The sequence below is a fragment of the Temnothorax curvispinosus genome, unplaced genomic scaffold (genome assembly GCF_003070985.1).
Source record: "Temnothorax curvispinosus isolate PA1 unplaced genomic scaffold, ASM307098v1 QBEX01016033.1, whole genome shotgun sequence".
Lineage (NCBI taxonomy): Eukaryota > Metazoa > Arthropoda > Insecta > Hymenoptera > Formicidae > Temnothorax > Temnothorax curvispinosus.
In genome coordinates, this window is record NW_020225813.1 from 333,101 (window position 1) to 356,399 (window position 23,299).

General features: G+C 36.4%; 2 protein-coding genes across 13 annotated transcripts; both read right to left on the bottom strand.

The window, feature by feature from the left end:
- Positions 1–9: 9 nt before the first annotated feature.
- On the bottom strand, positions 10–15,384 carry LOC112466313 (neuroglian). 9 transcript variants are annotated; one of them, XM_025034358.1, is made up of 14 exons: positions 14,958–15,384; positions 10,446–10,521; positions 10,288–10,311; positions 9,387–9,519; positions 7,337–8,752; positions 6,764–7,224; positions 6,210–6,566; positions 5,839–6,097; positions 5,433–5,753; positions 5,100–5,319; positions 4,707–4,863; positions 4,353–4,625; positions 2,575–2,667; positions 2,058–2,142 (listed from the first exon to the last, which is right to left on the bottom strand). In XM_025034358.1, the coding sequence occupies exons 2-13, from the start codon at positions 10,498–10,500 to the stop codon at positions 2,576–2,578; spliced, it is 3,768 nt and encodes a 1,255-aa protein (XP_024890126.1). In that variant the 5' UTR covers positions 10,501–10,521; positions 14,958–15,384; the 3' UTR covers positions 2,058–2,142; position 2,575. The 9 variants fall into 9 exon arrangements, with proteins under 9 accessions (XP_024890123.1, XP_024890122.1, XP_024890124.1 ...); XM_025034355.1 differs by lacking the exon at positions 2,575–2,667 and having other exon boundaries at positions 10–2,142; positions 15,115–15,384; XM_025034354.1 differs by lacking the exon at positions 2,575–2,667 and having other exon boundaries at positions 10–2,142.
- A 395-nt stretch (positions 15,385–15,779) lies between these two features.
- Positions 15,780–23,299, bottom strand: LOC112466315 (scm-like with four MBT domains protein 2). 4 transcript variants are annotated; one of them, XM_025034365.1, is made up of 9 exons: positions 23,198–23,299; positions 20,528–20,790; positions 20,263–20,434; positions 19,029–19,441; positions 18,859–18,948; positions 18,176–18,699; positions 17,139–17,989; positions 16,351–17,003; positions 15,780–16,271 (listed from the first exon to the last, which is right to left on the bottom strand). In XM_025034365.1, the coding sequence occupies exons 3-9, from the start codon at positions 20,306–20,308 to the stop codon at positions 16,101–16,103; spliced, it is 2,748 nt and encodes a 915-aa protein (XP_024890133.1). In that variant the 5' UTR covers positions 20,309–20,434; positions 20,528–20,790; positions 23,198–23,299; the 3' UTR covers positions 15,780–16,100. The 4 variants fall into 4 exon arrangements, with proteins under 4 accessions (XP_024890133.1, XP_024890131.1, XP_024890135.1 ...); XM_025034363.1 differs by having other exon boundaries at positions 23,118–23,220; XM_025034367.1 differs by lacking the exon at positions 20,528–20,790 and having other exon boundaries at positions 23,198–23,269.

The window sequence follows — 23,299 nt, forward strand, 5'->3', positions numbered from 1 at the left end:
TTATATATTTAATATCTTCATATATTAAATAATCATATAGCATTATCTTATGATTATTGGATTATAATCATTGGATTATAATAAAATTACCAAAAAAGCAAAGTAAACTGTCATAAAAATAAAAGGGTTTTCGTCGAAGCATATTTCACATACAAAAGCAACAGTTACTTATAGAGGCCTTGCGATTTTTGTTACCTACTTATATAGTGCATATACAATCTTCTCTTTAATAGTACTTTACTCTTTACTATCCCTCGCATATCCTTATTGTTCGCGCATACACGCGCCCCACGTGTGTGTCAAGTGTGTTTGTTAATAATGAAAGTGTAAGTGCATGATAATTATAGATTATTATTCGTTCATTTAGATTTGGCCCTTCCTCGGCAGAGTAAAAATTGATCGCGGCTAAAGGTTCTTAGTGTAACCGTCCATTACGAGATTAAAGTTAAAATCAGTCGAAGCCAGATTGTGACACTATCTTTTACAGTGATACTTCATTTTCAAGATTGCATGTAATGATGTAAATACACAGCAACACTCATTAATATATTGCGTCATCCCTATTTCAAATAAGAAATGCATCAAATCATTTTAATATGTTCGTACATTGTATTACTCGTTATTTTAAATATCAATAATTTAATTTTACTTATGCATATGAGTAACAGCAAAAAATTTTTAAATATTTCCTATTACATTGTATCGATTTCAATGAATTTGTTTTAAATGCAAGCGCTTATCACGAAGATTACATTTCGTCACTATATTCTATTTAAAGCAAGCCATCACTTTTGCAAATCGCATATTAGAAATAAGTAAGTTATTATTGTAGATATTTATAAGTCCAATATAGGCACTAAGATTTAATTTCTTGTGATCAAATTTTAATACGTAGTTACTCAACATAATGTTACTGTGTTAAAAGAATTATGAAATTAAATTTTGCAGTTTTATTATTTATTTATACAAGTACTTAAGCCTTTTAAAAATAATTTTCTTCTGTACATTCATGTCTAACCTTCTTATACTCTCTGATAAAAAAAACATTTTTTTTCTTTTTTAAAATAAATTTTGAAGTAATTTTTAAATGTTATTCGTATCCGTTTGGATTATTTCGACATTGCAAAATGTCTTCCCTTATTAACATAGTATGTATAAAAGGTAATAAAAAAATTTAATTCAGAAAAAGAATAGACAAATAAATTTCCAATGACAAGGAATAAATAAAGAAATTAGTTTGACCAAAATAAACAATTTTAAAGGCGATTCAAGTACTTGCATCAAAATAAGCAACGTTTAATTTTAATAAAATCAATTTCGAAATTGTTTTAATTACAGCAGAATATTGATCGCTATATTAAAATATATATACACGTTAGAAACTAACGCGCAAAATTTAGAAATTCTATTGTAAAACATTGGATACTACATGCAGTCTTAAAGTTACTTCGCATCTGCACGAGCTCGGAATAACACGGATCTAATTCGTATACCTTGTCACCAATCAAAGTGTCTAATTCAACCTGGCTTTGTCAAAGATATTACGGTCAATGCTAGAATAGTTTCTACGGTACTATTTCCATAAATAGCTTGCACGCTATGAAACACCTATAATGTTCTTGGGTTTTATAATTAATATAGAGATATAGTTGATCGTCAGCACTTGCGACAACGTATATAAAGTAAATAATAATCGTCATAACAAAAAATTTATCTTTCACATTTCCGTTGTACGTATATCTAAAAAAAAAAATTTAGTTAAAAAATTTGGAATGTTTGTAACATTTTAATTCAATTGAAACTGAAAATCATATTTGTTGCATATTGACGATCTACATTACTCTGAATGTTTGAAGTCGTGTTTCCTACAAAAACTATAAAACCCAAAACTCAGAGTCTAATTGGCAGTATAGTGTTGGACATTGCGCCCAGCGCAAGATGCATAGCAGAGCTGCTGCAATAGCCAAGGATCAGGAGGATCCTTAACCGTAACGAGAAAAAATTTTTTATGCGGCTTTGATTAAGTTAGTTGCGGATGTTACACATACGTGGCCATAGTACCAGTTGGAATAGGTGGTGTCTCCTCTGGTCTACCTTTAGGTCCGTATTGTCCAATGAAGGATCCATCCTCCGTAAAACGCCCTAGAAAACAAACGAATTTTATTATTTATGAAGAAAATATATAAAAATATAACGTTATGCAGGTACATACACAGAGGTTCGTTTTTCGCTTTCACAAATCAAGTAATAATGAATATTGCTATAAACATCAGCATGCAGTTTTATACAAATAATATATTTATTTCCGAATTATTTCGCCGGAGCACAAATGCATCGATTTAAGTGTTAAAAAAACGTGTGCGACGCGTGACTTCGTGTTCAGGAAAGTGGTCGATTCGTAATCGGCAGATCTTGATCTTGACTCTCACCTCATGCATGCCTCGGTTTTAGACAAGATTAATTAAAGAGTGGATTATGAGTAAAAAAAAGCGTGAGGTGAATGATAACCCGTTTCGGAAACTTATATTTCGTACTTCTACTGTTTCGTCTCAAGAATATGTTTGATGAACTTACCTTAGACTAGAGTGGCAAATGCCTGCGAATTTGGTTCCTGCTTACGCTGTCGGCCATACTGACCAATGAAAGAACCATCTTCGTTCATGCCCTCTGTATCGAGTCAAGCAATGAAGCAAATAAAATATATAACAAAATATGCATGACAAATTGAAAATAAAATAGTCTAAAGCGAACATATAAACGAATACGACTTATGCAACTGCGGCTGCAAAGTGTATGCAAAAGGAAGCAATAACATGATATAAGAAAAATCTAAAACGTGAAAATAAACTCAGCTGTGACATATGAGATTCGTAAATTTCATTTTGCTCTCTAAGATTAAAATATTAAAAATATTACAAAAATATTAAAATTTGGTGCATTTCTACGTTGCAACAATAATTCACAATAATACATACCCTACACGCAGAAAATTTTTCTCGAATAATGTAGAATACTCATAATAAAATTTACTAGATTTGCTAGGTACCGGTAAGATATACGCGTATTCAACCGGAAATTAATATATGACAATAGAAAAGTAATAGTTTGATCAGATACATCTTGTAACCTAAAGGTAAATAAATTTGCCATACTAACAAGGAAATATGAGAACAGTAAAATAAGTCCCATACTAGTATGTGTATATTCGACGTTGTAGCTTGAATTGCCAACATCACATGTCTTGGATTGAGCGTTGTTTTTTAAGACAGTATAGGAAAAATATAATCTAGAATGGTACCTATTGTGAACTGTATAGAAATATTCGTTGCGTATCTGGCAATAGTCTATGTTCTTCATAGAAATGCGATAGTAACCGCGATCGTGGACGACGGAAGGCGCGCGGCGCGAGCGGCAACGTGGGCTCGCGCGGCGAGAGGATTCGGCTCGCGCCCGCTACGCGGCGCATCGCCGGTACATTCTCGCATGATTAAAATTCAACATCGACCTTTATATCTAGGGCAGCTCGGCAGGGTCCTTACAGCGTTCTTAAGTTCGCACGTGGCGGACAGGTGACCGCCACAGCCTATAACGGCAACTTATTCAACTTATGTTTTTTGACATGACTGCAACAGACATGTTTTTTGTTCATCAGCGATATTCGGAATAAGACACAATCGGACAAGATATAATTGAATCATTCGTCTTTAAATTAACATAGTAAAACGCGCTCTCGAAAGTCCCATACTTGATGGAAATATTTACTTCTGCGTATAGTTTTATTTTTTGCTCTCTAAATTTTCCTATACTTTCTTGAAATCTTTTGCATATTATGACTATATCCTAGCCGTGCAAGATTAGTATGGTATTTACTTTGTTCGTGTATACTTGTATTTACGAGAAAAATTTTCTGCGTGTATTTAAAAACGTCAAATTCTTCTAAACTTTTTTTAATTCCTCTATTCTCAACTGATATCTACTAATTCAACTTACTCCTCTTGCACTGCTCTTTCTACTATCTTTTTGCTACTTTGCGATGCATAAATTATACATACGCATAGTATATTCGGTTTTTCATTTGTTTCTTGATTTTATGGATTGAGCGCACAATATTCTATGCATGTGCTGTTAGAATGAGTAGCGATCGAAAAAATGAAAATAGAGGGTTCGCTCAATCCCGCCGATTTAAAGTTAGACATGTATAGACGCGACTAATCAATTGTCATAGTACTTGATACTCGAAAAACACGCACAACAAATATCTTTAATTACATACTACTTTTTCATATCACAAGGACTTTTCTAATATTATATATTATTTTTAACAATTCCAAATAGAATTTTAAACCCATTACCTGTATCACCATCGCCATACTCCGCCATGGAATCGGTGTCGGATTCAGGATGTTTACCATCCACATGAGAAGAAGATGCCAAGGACGCGCGTCCGCCGGCCGATTTGGTGTCCAACGGTTGCGAATATTCATGGAATCCACCCTCGTCGGGATAATCCCCTCGTCCGGCAGCCAGTTCTCGTTCATGCACCGCGTACTTTCCGCCTCGATTTCGTTTAATCACGCAAACGATTATCAGCACCAAAAGGAGGATAGCGATTGCTAGCATCATTCCTTCAGCGAAAATATCACAATCTTAACATATACCAGTCATCGAAAAAATTGGTCTAAAAATTAAGAAAAAAAAATATTTACCTATAAACCAGCCAGCCGTCGCAACATTTTCCTTCGGTTGAATAATGGGTCCTTCGCTACTCGTCACTACTTCTTGGAAAGCACTCTCGCTCATGTAGTCTCCGTCGACAGCGACGACTGACATCACATAGGTTTCACCGCTTTGAAGACCGCGAACCTGCGTGATTTATAGCATTTTTTAATGATCATATAATTATATTTATCTTATTTAAATATTAGAATATAGTTAGGTAAAATCAAAATGCAAATTTAATGAATACAATATTAATCAGAGTTTGGATATGATAGTCAAAGACTCTAATACACAAGACCGAAAAAAATTCTGATTAATAGAGCTTGTTATGAAGATATCAAGAAGCCTTGTGTATAAATTTATCATTACCGTAAACATACCTCAATAGTATTCGACTGAAACTCGGGATCCGTCTTCAAAAAGATCGTTTCGCCTTTCATCTTGTACCTGACAAAGAAATGACTTCCCGGATTACCGTTCAAATTCGGCAACCAAATGACTCTTACGTGTGAATATCCATTCTCCACTGGTATAGTTTCCCACGTAAATTGTGGGATGTCAGGTCGTTGAGACGTTCTAGTCTTTTGCTCGATAAAATAGCTACAAAAATACATTAAAACTATAAGTAACATACATGACAAAAATGACATAAAATAATGTTTACAAATGTTACTGATATTTAACTTCGTTCTTGTAGCTCATGCGACACTTACTCATTGCCTTCACCAACTCTGGTTGTGGCACGTATGTGAACGCGGTAAATCGTATCAGGCGCTAATGCGGCTAATTTGGCACTCGTAGCTTGTGGCTCCATAACATGCGGCTTTCTCTCGAGTAATGTTCCCAACTTTGTGCCGTTCACAACTTGATAATAAATTCTATATCCGGTTAAAATACCATTCGGTTCCGCGGGTCGCGTCCACACTAGGAACAATGCACTGGATCCCATAGGGAATGCTTCTAAACTGAGCACTGTCCCTGGTACTCCTTCCGGTGTGTCAAAGCTTAAAGTCTCAGACGCAGGACCGGTGTACCTGCACAAAATAAACATTATTTAAAGACAAGGTAGCTATGAGAAGCAAAATATATGATGGCGATATATAATCGAAGTGTTATTACCTGCCGTTGTAAGCGAGTATTCTCACGAAATTTTTACTATATGGAACGAACTTCGTGATTAACGCATGCGTTTTATTTCCACCACGAATATCCATCTCGCGCATTCCCTTTTCACCCTCCTTCTCCGTCCACGTTTGAATCTTATATCCTTGCAATTCGCCCCTTACCGACTCCTCGGGTACCGGACTCCACGACAGCTGAGCGGTTGTACTCGATTTTATTTGATTCAGTGTAAAATTGCCGGGTGCTTGCAAGGGTACTGAAATAGCAATTTAACGTTTTATGAGCAAAGTCGATGTATTAATAATTAATCTTAGTATATAATAACAATAACAATTATAATAATAAAGTTAATTTTATCAGTGGATTACCGTCTTCTCCAGAGTATCCGATAATTTCATTAGCTGCAGCTTTACTCTCTCCTTTCGCGTTCGAAGCGATGACCTTAATTTTGTATCTTTGATAAGTAGGTTGATTGTCCACGAGATAATTATTTTTCCTCCAATCATATATATCAGCTGTAGCCCATGTCTCACCCGGTATATCTCTTTTGTAATATACCCTGTATTTAAAGTGGGGGGCATTATGCTCTATTTGCGGCATGGTTGTCCATGAAATAACCAAATTTTGAGGCGTTGTACCCTTGCCCATAATATTGTCTGGATTTTTGTAAGGAACGTCTTGTTCGGTGGTACAAACATCGCTGTGTGGTGACGGTAGAGAAGGGCCTGAATTAGAAAATAATATCAATACATTAGTTTAACATATTTATCCTAAAGAAGAGATAATAGCCATAGTAAATTGACTCGAAAATTGTGTAATTAAGATCTGAATTATATATTATTATACATATATGTACATAATTATATATCATTGCAATTCATTCATTTCAAAGTAGTCTTTTAGTTTTCAAGCGTTTTCTCACCTATTTTATTCCATGCAAGAACGCGGAATGTGTAATTGGCCCAAGGTGACATAGACACTTCGTATGTCTGGTCTGTAGCTGGGACGTAATCTTTGGCTATCTCCCAGGTATCCGGTGCAAAAGTGGTGTTGTATTGGATCGTGTAGCGCAGAATGGGAGATCTGTTATCTCCCATGGGTATCCATTGAACAAAGGCCGCTTTAGACATGCATTTAATGCCGATTAATCTTGGCGCATTAGGTACATCCTGAACTATCAGCGTCGCTTGTGCTCTCGCTTCGTCGAGATCAGTGCGGGCGACGCACGTATAGATACCGGAATCCAGTTCGGTCGTCTTTGTAATCATTAGAGAATAGTCGGTACTTCGTACGAATCTCGGTTCCATCTCAAAGTCTATTGGTTCACCATTGCTCAACCAGTCTATGGTCAGAGGTAGACTGGGATCAGTAACGGCATTGCACCTAGAACAAACATAGAAAAGAAATTAAGCAAAACCTCCTAATTATACATCAGGAGATAACAGATTTACTTTTACTTCTATCGAGATTTCAATATTTTTTTGAAAAATTTTACCTGAATGTGGCAGTGGAGCCCGCTGCAACCTCGTAGTCCTCCGGCTCATCCGTTATCTTGGTGTGTTCTTTCACCACCAAACTGGCGGACGCATTCACTTCGCCGAATTTATTGGAAGCGTAGCACGTGTAAGTACCAGCATCCAGGAATATCACGTTCTCGATTTCCAAATCGCCTATATCCAAAATCTTGTAACGACCGCCGGTCAATTCTTGCCCGTTCCTGACCCACTTGACCTCGGGCTTGGGTGCGCCGAAAACGCGGCACGTAATCCGGATGGTTTTGCCGTCGACCGTGCTCAAGTTCATGGGCGGTTGCGTGATATCCGGATAGAGCGCCAACACGTTCACATATACGTCTTTGTAAACGTATCCCAACGAGTTGGTAGCGTTACATCCATAATTTCCCGTGTCTTTTTTCACCAGCCTCTCGATGACAATGGAATTCGCCGTGACTTTCCTCCTGTTATTCGGTGGCGCTTCAGATATCGGTTTACCATTGTAAATCCACTTGATCTCGGGAACGGGCACGCCGCTGGCCTCGCACTTGATTTCGGCAGTCTCGTCCTCCGCAGCGTTCACGAACTCCGGCTCAACGGTGAAATATGGTACGGCCATTACTTGTAGATTTATGGAATACGACTGGGCTGTTCCTACTCCGTTCGATGACTCACAGGTGTATTCGCCCCCGTCCTCGAAATTGACGTGTTTTATGACGAGAGATTTTCCGTAATTTCCTTGAATTATTCTATCGCTCGGTCTGAGCAACGCGCCATTTTTGCTCCAAACTATCTGCGGTAAAGGCGTTCCTCCGAATATGCAGTATAGTTCTACCTTCTTGCCACGCAGAGCAACCTCATTTTTCCTGCTGACGTACTGCCTTTCAGGGGGATATTTGTTCTGGCCGGCGGACGCGCCTGTAGAAATTACGTTTAACAAAACCTTATTGCCTACTTTGTATTCGTTTCTGAACACAGATGTGGCGGCACAGGCATAGTAAAAGTCATCCGAAGCGTCGTTTCTCGTAACATTGCTGAACCAGAGATTACCCTCCGGATCGAGAGTCATCCTTGAGTTATTGATTGACTTGATACCACCAGCGATATCCTGAATCAGCCAATAAACATTTGGCTTAGGCCAGCCATCGGGTGGTTGGCAGGTAAGTTTGAAGGGGGAACCCTCGTTCGCGTTTAAAGTTATTGGGTTTTCGTCCTTGAACGAATTTAATTCGGCCTTTCGAACGAACACCGAATTCGACGTAGCTATGCCCCACTCATTTTCGGCGAAGCACTGATACTGTCCCAAATCTTCATCTCTCGGTCTTGAGATTACCAAAGTGCCTCTACCAGGTTGTTGAGAAATGCGATCGTCATACGCCGGCCACTCAAAGTTCTTTCCATTTTTAATCCAACGATACCTATATAAAATTATCTAATATCAAAATTTCTTCTGACACATGTAATATACATCACAAATGCTTCTAGCACAATAATGTTAAATATAATAATAAATATATATATTTGCACATAAATTATCAAGATTTAACATTGATGGAACATGTTAAATATAACATACAAGCTTTATACCTTAATCCCTCTCATTTATAAATAGATTTCTTTTTATAAATAAAAACTATATACATTAGATAATAGTTTATAAAAAACTCTGCCAACGCCCATACGGTTAGATAAGTCAGGCATCTGTATTAGCGATGATTATTTCACACATATTAAAGCTATGAGATCATCTTTGTAATTAAGATCGGCTAGTTGCAACCGGCTTCCTTACACTGTACGTTACACTGTACGAGATGAATAAGCCCGACAAGTGCAATGAAACTTCATGAATGAGATATTCCGAAAGTACATTTTCCGTTCTTGAGCAACTTAACAAGTGTGACAAGTCATATTTACATAATAGCTATTTCCTTGATAGCACTTGTAGGCTGTATCTAATAATACCATCAGACAGCGCATAAAGTGACTTAAAGAAATTTATTCTACATGTAATAAACAAGCTCTAAAAAAAAGCAAGAAAATGCAGATACGTACGTTGGAACTGGCTCGCCCTCCGCTTCGCATTCAATCAGAAATGGTTTGTCATTCTCGTTGACTTTTGTTTGAGCCACTTGAAACAGCTGCTCGTCCGTTGGCGGCTGTTTAGATATTCGTGGCGGTGATTGAACTAATAAACAAAAAATGTATTAGATCCAAAACGATTACGCCATTGAAATAAAGATAAACTAGTAGAAAAGAAACACACAAATATAATCTAAAGAAGAAAAAAACAAGAGGCATTTATGGATTTATGTTCAATGTAATGAAACTCCGCTATGATAGATAATCTTCATGATTTTTAACTTAAGTATGGTAAGGGTCAGCCACAGCTCACTATAACTTAATTGAAATAAATATACCACATTAAGAAGATTTATAAAAAGAATGGAAACAGACACATGGTAGGACAAATCTAACGTTCTTTAAAATATATGTACAAATACATACAGACACTTTGAAAGTAACGAATCTGGGATCTAACAGAAATAATATTCTACATTTTGTATATTGGAATCGTGTTATGTTGTATTATGTATATGTTGGAATTATGTTGCATTGCATATGTAAAATAATATAAAGTATAATAAAATATTCACATAGAAACAATTTAGAATGTTTTTATGTTTAATGTTTCGTTAATGTATATGTGTTCATGTTCTAACAGCCAAAGGTAATCTATACACAGATGTAATTGCGTGAATGTACAAATATTGAGTGTATGGTCTGGAGCCGTATAAATGGGTACAGATGTAAATGTGTGAATACACAAAAACATAGCAGCTCCGTGTAGAGAATTTATTAATATTATGTGGCAAAATGGTTTTGCGTGAATAAAAGGTCGCTTGTAATAGAAAGCACGATTATGAAAAACGGTTTCCATAATAGTGTGTTTCACCTTCTACATTATCCGGGACACGTACTATAATTGAAAATCAAAAATCATAACTTTAATGGCAAGATTCATTGAAATTCGTAGCGTAATAGAATAAAAGTCTTATATGGTCGACCATAATTTGAAGGGTATTTACGGGCAATCAAATTATTTATACTCACTTATAGCTGAAGCGCCAAGCACCAGCGTGAAAACAATACACACGGCGAGTCTCATTGTCACTTCGTGTTTAGAAAACTGAAACAATAATATTTCTTTTATCAGAAGATTTCTTCTTAATCAGAATTATGAGAAATAAGAGCAACTTCGATTAACTTAAGCCAGCATAATCACTCACGGCAAAATTTCTACCTGTATAATTTATCGTCTCTAATTTTTAACCCTACCCACGTTAATAAAATATTACAGATAAGTTAATAGTCACCCTAAAAAATGAGGAAAAGCAGAAATGTATTAAATAATTTACAAGCAGCTTTTGTATCACATCGGTTGCACAATAGCTACCCAGATCGTTTCTCCGAGTGTTACATGAGCGACGCGACGTAATATTTTAAAGTAAAGAAGAAAAGAAAAAAACCGTCCTTTTGCACTTTACTAACGATATACTTGACGAGCAGCGTTCATATGCCGGGCCGTGTTTAATGTGAATAACAGACGAGAAATGAAAAGAATTTACTCGAAACGGATCTTCGCCTGCTGAGAAGGACAAAAATCCTTTAAAAAAAAAAAAATCAATATCTTATCTTATCTTAATAAATCAATATGTCCTAATACTAAACAGTGATTAGTCTGTGACAAACGATTCTATTATGCTTTTTCTGAGGGACGAGCAAGGGACGGATATGCTACCAAAAAAAGCAGGCTCTTTATTATTCCCTGTTGGAGATATTTGAGAAGAAAGTGAAAGTTTTTAAAATCATAAAATACGTAAAATGCAAAATGGAGGTTTATATATTACAGTAAAAGAGCAAATCGGTGATCATACATTTACAGTTTACACATGTACTAATTTTACCAGTAAATAAAATATTAAAAGACAAGTGTTAAAAAACATTTGATACTTTCACTATAACAAAATATGCACTGGCTATTTTAATTCAGCAAGAGCGTGCGCAAAGAACAGACAATTCGAGTGACAATGTAGTTCCCCATGTTGCAATAAATAAAAACTGTATTTCAAATAATATAAGAATATATTTATCCATCTTTCTTTATATCTTTGAGAAATTTCTCTTTCAGTTTTCTGGGAATGTTTATTTTAGCTATCATATTATCAGAGATTATATTATAGTTCATACTTTTGTCTCTTTATTTCAAATAAACAAAAAAAAAATCAAAGAACGTCAAATTGTAGTCCAACTAGTAAACCATTTGTCAATAAGATATGCAATTCACAAAGCATTTGTATCAATTGGTACGTTTTTATAGCGTTTCAGAAAGTGTGTATAAAGATCGGTACGAAAGTAATGCCTCCTTAGAAAATTTTATTTCTGAAACTATGGTTTTTACATGAAATAATGGTCAATCTTTATTGCGTACACTGTTGTTTTTATACATGATCTCCATCTTTTTCTATGCACTTTTGCCATCTATAAATCAGATGCTCTGGAAAATGTCCACGAAGTGTATCCTTCAATAAGTGGTAATAAGTGTAACCTTCAATAAGAACTGAAGAAAAGTGTTGATCAAGAGAGAGAGAGCCCTCAAGAGTCAAAGCAAAGATTTGTATCGCACTGGTATACAGCGTCTGACTCACGAAAGGTAAAAGTGCATAGGAAAAAAAACATAAAAATTATGTGAAAAAAATAAGTGTGCACAATAAAAACTGACCATTATTTCATGTAAAAACTATAGAAATATCCAGAAATAAAATTTCCTAAAAATAAAAAAATTAGAAGGCATTACATTCGTATCGACCCTCGTATATTAGTTTTCTAATAATAATGTTTATTAGTAGTAAATCTTTTCAGTCTTCTCAAAATCTTAAGTAATTATATCTATACATTTACTAATAAATATACAAATACAATTATTGAATTTTACTCTTATATATTGCAACATACATTGTATATATTGGGATATCGCATTAGACATTATTCGTTAACACTAGAACAATCAGCATTGAATGTATATTTAATTTTACCACATCCGTCAATTCGACAGGTATTTGAAAAAACATTTTATTTATTTTAAATTTCTTTAATACTTAAATAATAATTAACGAACATAGCTGCAAAGATTTTAGATTATTTTTATAGATTTAGTTCTAAAGATATTTAATATTTTAATAGAAACCTTTTTTTCATAGTTTTGATTCTATCAATAGGAAATAAATAAGTATAAATATATTTTGCAATAACAACATTTTCGAATTACTGTTACATTCTAGAAACTGTTATCTACATTTTAAAATAAAATTTAAATTAGACGTTGGATCAATAAAATTACTTAGCACCAAAGATAAATATACCTTTCACTAACATAACACGTGCTTATCGCACAACTTATGTCCATTTCTATCAACGCAGATTAATTTTGATCTTGGTTTAACTTACCTGTCATCTTTTCCTAGTTCTCTAAAAGTTAGAAAAAGATAGAAAGTAAGTTAAACCGAGATTAGAAGTTAATCTACATTGGTAGAAATGGGCATTAGACAGCAAAGTGACAATGAAAATATGATTTTCCTAAATTGTTATCAAAATACCGCATCATGTCGTAGTTGTTTCTTGTTAGTATAAATAAGATCTTTTATATCTTGACAAAAATCAACATAAATTGCAACAAAAGCATCTTAACTCCCGAAAGCCATACTGGGATCTCAGGAACCCCAACGAAATTTTGGAACTATATTTGGAACTATCATTTATATTTAGAATATTTAACATTATTGTTCGACTACCTCACTGACTTTTATTGTTTGCGGATTTAAATCACTCTGCGGTTGGTCATAGAGTGAGACGGACGTGCTTCTCAACATAATTTTCTTAATCACTTCGATGTCTATACCGTGGTTTCTCGATATTTGGCACGCAAAAACTTGTACGAATTTTATTTATCTCGTGATGTCTTTACAATTTTATATATCTTTATAACCAGAAGAGCTTTTTATTATTATTTTTTTTAGACGCACAACCAAGTAACGTTTGTATGTATCGTAACATTGTCATCTGAAAAGGGTCAAAATCCATGGCCGAAACGTTGTGCTAATATTAGTAAACCTGGCCAGTTGGGTCGATTTTAAAAGACAACCACTTTATTATTAACATTTTTAAATGTGTATTTTTTAGTAATAATTTTTATTTTGGCAAATTCTGAGATTACCATCATACTTCTCGCAATCAGAATGCTTTACGATCGATTGGGAAAAAAAAAATATTACAGTACGTTGATTTTTTTTCAAGCTTATAAGCAAAAAATGGTTGGGGTCCTCCAGATCCCAGTGGGCTTACACGTATGCAAAAAATAAGTGTGGCCTGCAAGGATTATAATAATATCCGCAATTTAAGACGAGAAATCTAACATTCGTCATTTTAACAAAGTTGGTTGTTCTAGTGTTAAAGATATTTTTTAAAACCTTAAGAAAGTTAAGGCTTCCAAAAGTATCAGATTGAAGAATCTCTTTGAAAGTCGCAGCACGCAACAGCTCAGATTTTCCCCCGACTCCGTTAAAAAATATATAATCGCAGAAATTCGACGCATCCGGCGAACGCGGCACCGTCGAATTAACAAACGTGGCACCGTCCGATCTTCTTCAATTAATCATGCATCACCCGGATCCGTGCCCGCGGTCGTGAACCCGGCGAATCCCCCGTGCCATTTTTTTTTTGCCGTTGCGGTAAACACAAAATTGCCCGCACACATGTATACACACAGGCGCGCGCGTGCGCTTAAAAAGCCTCGGCGTGATCGAAGCTGACCCAATTATCAGAAATTTTCAAATTCGCCGGGATGTTGTGGGACGGTGGTTGCCAATGGTGATGCGAAAAAATGGGCGTGCACCCGGCGCCGATAAGAACTTGAGAACTGGGAACGAGACAACGAGAGGAAGGAAAGAAGCAGAAAAATAGAGAGGCGAACGCGAGGCTGACGAGGGGCCGGGCGGCGTATTTTCTCACGTCGCTCTATCGATGCCCGCGGGAGTCGCGGGAGCACTCGGACGTCGCCGGGAACCGTCGGGAGGATCCGAGGGAGATTCGGGATTCGCCTGACTCGCCACTCTCGCCAGCCGATCCGAATGGAACGCGTCGTCGCGTTCGACGACGTCGCCCCACGATGATCTCACTCGCGTCGTGCGTCGTCCTTCGCGGGTCTCGCCCGACTCGACTCGCCTCGCCTCGCCTCGCCTCGCCGTCCTCGCCGAGCGGAAGCGCGATCGAATTGATGATCCTCGCGATTCGCGCGGGCGCGTCTCGTTCCGGTCGCCAGGAGAGTCTCGCAATACTCTCGGACTCTCGGCAACTTGCCTGACTCTGCCACTGTCTGCCGCTCTGGCGCGGTAAAACGGGCGGCGAGTAAACGCGAATGGGAATGGGAATGGGAACGGCAGGGCGAAAAGCGGGAAGCGGGCACACCCGCGACGCGAGATCGCATTGATCGGGCCCGTCCGCTCGGTTCGTTCGATTCGCTCGGTCCCCGCTTCCTCGCCGCGTCGATTAAAATCGCGGGACACTTACCGATCCTGGGCGTTCGGCGTGGCGCGATCACGGTGCCGAGAACGTCGCTATCACCAGGGCATCGTCGAAAAAACTGCGGTCCGCGAAAAACCACCGACACTTCCGATACGTAACTTCGCCGTACGGTACCGCGCTATTGTGCGTGTAAACGTCTTACCTGTGTACGTGCATGTGTGCGATACGGTACGCACCGCGCCGCGCTGCACTCAGTCTTCGCCAGTCCTCGGTCCCGTCACCTCTCGCCGCCCGGCCGCCCTCGCCGGTCTAGGAAAACTAGATGTAGGGAGGGCACCACGTCGGTAACGCTATCTACTATACCGAAGGATAACTCGTTACCGACGAGGATAATTACCGATAACACTAAGCTGTTCATGTCTATATCGAATTATATATATTTTATCCCCCTCCCCCTTTTCGAGACATTAAATTCTGTTCTTTTTCAGTTGAATTCCTTGTACAGATCTTTTTTCTTTTCCTCCTCACGTAGGAAAGAAGAAGAGGAAAGATGAACGGTGCAAGAACGGTTCAGCTAAAGAACGGACTTGGTTATCTTATTATTAGTATTATAATCTAATAATATCTTATGTATTTTTATGACTGTGAAAAATGTATAACATAATTAACGTTATAACCCAAACATTTTTTACATAGCTTTAAGATGGTGACAAATAAACTATACTTAGTAACGTAATTCAAAGGTCTTCTCCCCAATATGTCGAAAAGTAAAGTAGAATTCATGTATAAAATTCGACAAATATATCTGGATTTAATTAAAAGTAAAATCCAGGGATTGTGTTCGTATAACTGAAGAGAAATATTCTCTTACACATGTTTCCTGATTTATTACGTGCAGCAGTTTTGAAACGAGAAAATACATACATCTTATATGTAACTTATTTACATACAAATTGATCGTAAATTTTATTCTGAATCCTTGTACTTTTCATTAACCCTCTGAGTTAAAAAAAAAAAGATCAGCTTGATATACTGTGACTACAACAGTAAAATAGCAGTAAATACTGATAAAACGTGAAATTTTTTAACCAAAGAACCTTGAATCCTATTTTTAAGTTGATCAATTCTGGTATAGCTATATGTAACATGTATATTGTGAATAAAGAGAGGTTTTATTGATCAGGTCGATTAAACAATTTGATATTGCTCGGGCTCTACTTCGTGAATATGTCGTAGGAAAAATGTAACTTTGACTTGTTCAACGTGTCGACATAGCTTCATGGCTAAACTCGTTCGTAGTTTCATGTGCTGGGTAAGGGAGGGAAGATTCAGCAACAAAAACGCAAGACCATCAATCTCCTATAACGAACAGAAATATATTACCAGTTAGAATTGCGATTAAAATTTCAATCAAGATATAATCAACACGTATACTCACCTCTTCTTTGACGCGATACGCAAGATCTTTGCAGTCGTTTGTTTTTCTGAGGTATCGAAACACGTCGTCTACGCTCCAATATAATGGATTTGAATCCAGCTTTCGAGTCTTCGGTCGCCGCTGTGTCTTTTGCATTTTCAGATATTCGGCGTCTGCCTCGGAACAATCGGATTCTATGCTTGTGTCCCAATCTCTCTTAGTCCCTCTAGTGATCCCCGTGCCTTGATTGAATCTTTTGGAATGTTGCTTCGAATTTAAATTTAGGAGACTGGGCAGTTCTCGATCTTTAGCTTTTCTATCGTTGAATGAACTACCAGAGTCTTCCGAAGCATTACTGGAAGCTACTTCAGTTTTAAAGTCATCTGACTTGTCGGATTTCTCTAAACCTTTCTGTATCATGATATCTATCTCTGAGAGCGGTTGTCTCCCATCGAACGTCTCTTCAGCTTGGCTCTCTGAAATATGCTTCGCCAAATCTAACGATATAAATGGCATTTCATCTTCCTGATCGTATTCTTCGTGAACCTCTTTATGCTTGTTTGCCCATCTGCCACGTCGTCTTTTACGCCTTCTACCCCACGGTTTCGGTTTTTGCACCATGATACTTGTATATCCTTTCGGTTTTCCTCGTTTTCCAGTTCCAACCGTGGCTGCTGAAAATTGAAAATTGAAAATGTCAATGGTGCATGTATGCGTGTGCATTTTATACATTAATTATAAAATATTATGAATACAACAAACTTGCATATGTGCAATATATAATTTCTTTAAGATATTCAGTTGCTTACTGTATTTCGTTTTTGACGTTTTATAACACTCATCTGGACATTCGTTTTCCGATATATGCAACGGCCCAAATAAATTCGGGCATACCATTAATTTTTTACAAATACTTCTGCAAAAATCTGCTACCATGTCTCCCGATGTAACAATGGCCACACTCGCGCGATATGTGTTATTTTTATGCTTTGCCTTCAAGACTTCTAAGTGAAACCCAGGATCTGGTTTGGTATCACATTGCAAAACCTTTAAAATTCTAGCACTTCTATATCCAACAGATACTATCATTGACAAAACTTCCCGCATGACCAATATAACTGGTCCAGGTCCTACTGACTTTGGAAGTGTCGCTAATTTACCCTTCGATATCATGGGGCCTGTGAAGCACCGGTAATTAAAATATATCTTTGGACACCAGAGAGAAGAGCGTGGTTCAGATATCGGTATGTCCAAAACATTGGTTTTCTTCTCCTCCTTCACAGACGTTTCTAATTTCTTACAAATTTCTACATAGTCGTGCGGAGGTTTTAACGGATAGTGATTAGACTCACACCATCCGACGGGAAATATTTGCAAGGAATTCATGTCGACTATATGATCTGGCCGAAAATACTCGTAGTTATCTAACTTTATCCATAACAGATTGTCAACGATTTTGTTAATGTGGGCAGCGCATATTACATGTTCATGTTCTGGATCGACAGCTTCCAGTCGCATGCCACATTCAAAGCCTGCCTCACTGGCACTCGCACGTTCATTAAATAAGTTCTCAGGCGCTGCGCTAGCATGGCATGCTTCCAAATATTCATTCCAATCAAAATTTTCCGTCTTCGAAGTCCAACCTTGTGGATGGGTAATCCTGCGGGTATTCAGATCAAGATTTTAACAGGAAAAATAATATTAAGATCAAATGTTTAAAAATATACAATATTTGTGAAAAAATATATATTCTACACGATTATATGAAACAGTATATCTTTAAAGAATTATGATAAAATAAATTATTTTTAGATTAACATATTCGTTACATTTATTTGATACTTACATAATATTGTTTTTTTGCGCCCATCCAATTGGAAATATATATGGATGTTCTGCAGTGCACAGCCATGTATTATTTTCTGAATTATTAGAGGCAAGCGTATTATCTGATTCATCCAAGCATTTAGCGCGTACATCAATGTTCACAAGAAAATATATATCGTCAAATACTTTCGTTACAGTAGCAGGACAAATTTTCATCCTATCTGCTGGATTTAAAGCTTCCAATTTCATTCCAACTTCGAAACTATGCTTTGGATGATCTACATTATTATTAAATAATTCTTCCCCTAACTCATAATCTTTCGGTTTAGATTCTAACAACTCCTTCCAGTCTTCATATTTATGCAAATCGACTATTGAACTAGGTGGTTCCAAAAACCAAGTGGAAATCGAATCTAAATTTGATTTAGACGTGAATCCATACGAATGTAAACGCTCGGATGTACAAAATATCCAGAAGTCTTCACGAGTAGAATCTGGAGTATCGTATCTCAATAAAAGACGTCCTCCGACGTTCTCCATAATCTGGAAAAAGAATCATCAAATATTTTCAAGACACATCACACGATTACACACAAATATCCTTAACTATTAAATCATTAATAAACAAAAGTAAACACTTTGTTCATTTTTATTCTTTTGCTTATAGATTTTGATTTCTATAACGTCTAATTCTGTTCTTACCGTAGCTACCCATAACTTGTACGGATGCAACACATCACTTATCTCAACCTTCATACCCTGTTTTATCCTATCTGCCATACTTAGGCCATCCTGCAAGGCGAGTGTTATGTTAGATTTATTAGAATATTGATTATAATATATGTAAAATTCTAGAAATATTAGTATCTTACCCCTGTTAACATCTCAGCTGGGAGTGTACGTGCCGTTGTCAGAAATTCGTGCAGCTTGTCTACGCAGTCTGGTGATCTCTCAAGTATAACATCAGGTGGTTTTAATTTTTTATTATTTTTCGCACTCCAACCAAGTTCATGGCCAGCTTCTTTCGTAAGATTAAACCAAAATTCTAAAGATCTATCGTCCCCGCCAAAGTAACGCAATCGCAATAAGGGTCCGCAAGCCATGACAATAGAGGCTACCCAATACGACACTTCATTCTCATCGTTACTTTTTTGCACTGGTACTTCTAATGACATGCCTATCTCAATACTGTTCTGCAATGTCAACTCCACATGAGGGAACACGATCTGTGGAACTTCCACACTCTCCGTGGCGTCGAGATAGTCTTGCCAAACAAATACATATTCTAAAATATAAACGATATGATATATTATTCAATCTGAATTTGATATATACTAAAAACAAATTGTGATTTTACTTTATCTGACTCTCTCAAATATCATTATGACAAAAACTTAATAATATATTGAATATAATATATATTCTACAAAAAGAAACTGATATTATTTATTAATAACAATGTAGATGAAAGAAATATTATAATAAAATAAAATATTTTTCAAGAATATTTCACTTAAAAACTTTTCATCACTTTTTTATTTAAATCACACTTATATTAATTATTCTTTCTCATTAAATTCGTATTATATTAATATGTATAAATTATTTTAAACGAAAATATTTAATTTATCGAACTAATAACTTTTTTTACCCTGACATTTTTATCTGCTATTACTGATGCGCAAAACGCCATTTTCTGAATTGTTAATATAGAACAGATAGTGAGAGTAGAAGTACGTTTGTAAAAGATAAGAAAAACACGTCAAAAAGACAATGCGAAAACAACGCAACGCGTGCTCTTTGATAGTTAATTGCCGTAATACGTGAATTTTCTCCCGTACAGTGTACGTAATTCACTTCTCAAAAGTTTTATTTGAAAACGCGTTCAACTACCATGTTGTCTGTAATCTACTCTTATTACCTTTATTGGAAAGCGATAGCGCTCAAGCTGACCGTGTAAAAAAAAAAAAACGCGCGGGATAACTTGACAATCACGTGTAACTCCGACATCGAGAGAACCGATGAATTTCGTTCGCGTGACGGTAAAAATTTTTTGCGTACACGAAATTTAAAACGGACGAGTATATAAAGTTACGAAATTTTTACCTCCATCCTGCGGTCTCTCCTGCGCTCGGTTCTCGTGCGTCTCCATACTTTATTTACACCGCCGGGCCGTCGAGCGAAATACACGGCGGGACCATTAATGGATCTTTGGCGAAGGGCTGGCGATTGTTGCGGGCGAAATAAATGTGGCGAGCCCTGATAGGAAGAGTAACACCTACGAATCACCGTGCGCAAATGAGTGAAGGGCAGTGATCCCAAATCGTAGGATTTTTCCACGCATGCTCAGCAGCGCAGTACAGTGGCGTACCTACGTAGCCCGCGGGAACGTCCGGGGTATCGTCGGGGCGACCACGTCCACGAACGCTAAAACGCTCGACCCCGCGGACCCTCAGCCCGAGAAAAAGTCACTAGATCGCGAGTCGTGCATGCAAGACTACACCTCGAATGAAAATCCTTGAATATAAATCTCAGAATAAAAAATGCATCGGGTCTCACGCTTTTTTGCACTCAAGTTCAAGTTCAAGTTCGCATCGATTTCCTACTGCAATGCCGGCTGGCTTATTTGGCGTTCTGTAAATAACGATCGCTCGTAATTGTTAATTGCATACTAATTTAACCAAGAAAGTTTAGTTCATCACTTTTCATTTCATTCATTTTCAAGGTTGTAATCATTTTCTTAATCTTTCGATAAATATTATTTTGATATTTACAATAGAAAGTTTTTGAAAGTAAGATCTGAGCAATGATTAAATTATTGCATTTTTAAAATAAGATCATGTATGATAAGCATGAATATAATATAAATAATTAGTAACGTATATATTTACTTATTTATATCTTTATAAAGTAGATTAGTAAATGTAAACTTGAACGTTTCGAATTTAAACGGTTGATTCAGTATTTCAATGTTGGTATTAACTAACTTCACACATTCAATTGTAACACTCATTCACATAACCCGATTTTATATTTAAGGTCATTTAAGTCTAATTTTAGTTGATCTTGGATGATCTTAAAATTCGATCCAGTCTAATGATCATATAGCTCAAAATCGTACTTGAGACGATTCACTACATATGTAAAATCTGACTAAAGATTTTATATACAAAATGCTAAATAAGAGCTCGACAAGTTAATATTATAGTTTACAGTACACAGCCAGCAGATTGCCAGCAGAAATCGAGCAAGATCTATCATTTCATGAATTTTAATAAATATTATCGTTAAATTAAATAGCCACAAAATATATGGCAAAATATATCTACTCGCTTTCCGTTGATCATCATATTCTATTAGCAGACTCTGTCATACTTTTGCTGGCATTTCGATATAAAATTTGTAGTAGATAGGTATTTTGCAAGATCTATTCTCGACGGATTCGGATATCTGGTTAAATATCATCCTGGGTTCGTTCAAATATGTGATTAAGTACAAAGATTTCTATCAACTGAATAATATAATTACATATATAATATAAAAGTTAATAATATGATAAATAATAGTATAGAAAAAGCTTTATTTTAAATAATTAAAGAAAATAATAATATATTTTCAGAAAAAATGCTTGTTGATATAAAGCTACTTTAATAGCAACGTGGTAACAAAAGACGTGATAAAAACTTTTCCCAAGAATCCCAAGAAATGCTCCTACTTTGCATAAGTTGGTTGGTTTTAACAAGTCATGCAATCGGCTGCACACGTGCGTATAAAAATATGGAGGATGCGCATGCGTTGGAAAATCTTACAATCTGGGATAACTGATTCTTGAAGGTGGATATACCTATATAGATATACATATATAGCTTATTGTTGTTGACGAATATAAAGCAGTCGCTCCTGACAAACAAGGACACGGATTATCGATATATCTCACACATATTATAATTTGAAAAGAAAAAAAATATTGTAGCACTGTGATATCGTATAGACACAAGTATCCAAAAACGCAAATAAATCCAACTTAATTTGGATATGTCGTAATATATCCCTGCATTCCTTGCAGAATGGAAAAAAAAAATAATGAACTCACGTATCTAATCATAAATCATAATATCTCGTCTCAGCATGCAGGGATGGAAATCTATGAAATATATGTTAATTATTATCTATATGGTATTATCTACGATAAATAGAATTCGAATGCGAATGCGGGTGCCGGTCCTACTACTACGCTCCTGGTGCATAATAAAGACTGCTACGTACAAAATACAAAAGCATGATATACACGGGTATACGGTTCGTTCATTTTACTTGCACTTTCTGCACTCGCGGACTCGTCGTTCTCTCTTTTCTCAACGTCCGAATAAACATATCCATCTTGTTTCAAATGCAGAAAATAATATGGAGTGCAAATAAAACAGATCTATATCTTATGCTCGTTACATTAATTAACTGATGAAACACACATATTATTACACACATACCGTCTAAAAGTTGTATCAAGCCTAGGTGCTTACATTTACGCTCTTGCACTTAAATAATTTCACGTGGTAATGATTTTTAGGATGAACATGCAACCGCTGCGAAGGCTATCTTTCGACTTTAAATATAACCGTTCCCTTTCAACGCCATTATTCCGTTTCGATCGTTAATTATTCCTTTCATGACGCTCTTTCGGATTATATTATCTACAACTACAACCTACGACTATATCAACAAAACAATTAATTGAAAAGAAGGATGCTTTTATTATTACTCAAAGACAGATCTTGTCGCACAGTTTCTCTATCAAAAAATATCAGTTTCACAGATTTCTATAAGAAAACTATCTGAGAATGCTTGGTTTAGATAAATACGTTATTGGCACGTATATTCGGGACGTCCACGCATCGTTCTTTTCCTTTTTCGAACAATCAACGATATATGTATATATTATATATATAGGCACGTACACTTACGAGGTATTGTTAAAGAGGGTCAATTAAAAAAGCTGGCTGTCGACCAACTAGCGAGGATGAATCGTAACGTATGTACGTACGTAGGTATCTGCGATGAACAAAAACGAGCGTAAATGTGAGTCGAGACACCGACGAGGTACTATTAAAGACGGCTAGCCCCGGATAAATTTTCGTGATCAACT

What these genes read in the sequence shown, in the direction of transcription:
- LOC112466313 (XM_025034355.1), bottom strand. Translation starts at nt 10,500, where the DNA reads ATGAGACTCGCCGTGTGTATTGTTTTCACGCTGGTGCTTGGCGCTTCA. An exon ending in GAGGGCGAGCCAGTTCCAAC is followed by an intron (nt 8,753 to 9,386) that starts GTACGTATCTGC and finishes AATTTTATATAG; the next exon opens with GTATCGTTGGATTAAAAATG. An exon ending in CGGATACTCTGGAGAAGACG is followed by an intron (nt 6,098 to 6,209) that starts GTAATCCACTGA and finishes TTGCTATTTCAG; the next exon opens with TACCCTTGCAAGCACCCGGC.
- LOC112466315 (XM_025034365.1), bottom strand. Translation starts at nt 20,308, where the DNA reads ATGGAGACGCACGAGAACCGAGCGCAGGAGAGACCGCAGGATGGAG. An exon ending in CAGCTGAGATGTTAACAGGG is followed by an intron (nt 18,949 to 19,028) that starts GTAAGATACTAA and finishes CTCGCCTTGCAG; the next exon opens with GATGGCCTAAGTATGGCAGA. An exon ending in CGTATCGCGTCAAAGAAGAG is followed by an intron (nt 16,272 to 16,350) that starts GTGAGTATACGT and finishes TGTTCGTTATAG; the next exon opens with GAGATTGATGGTCTTGCGTT.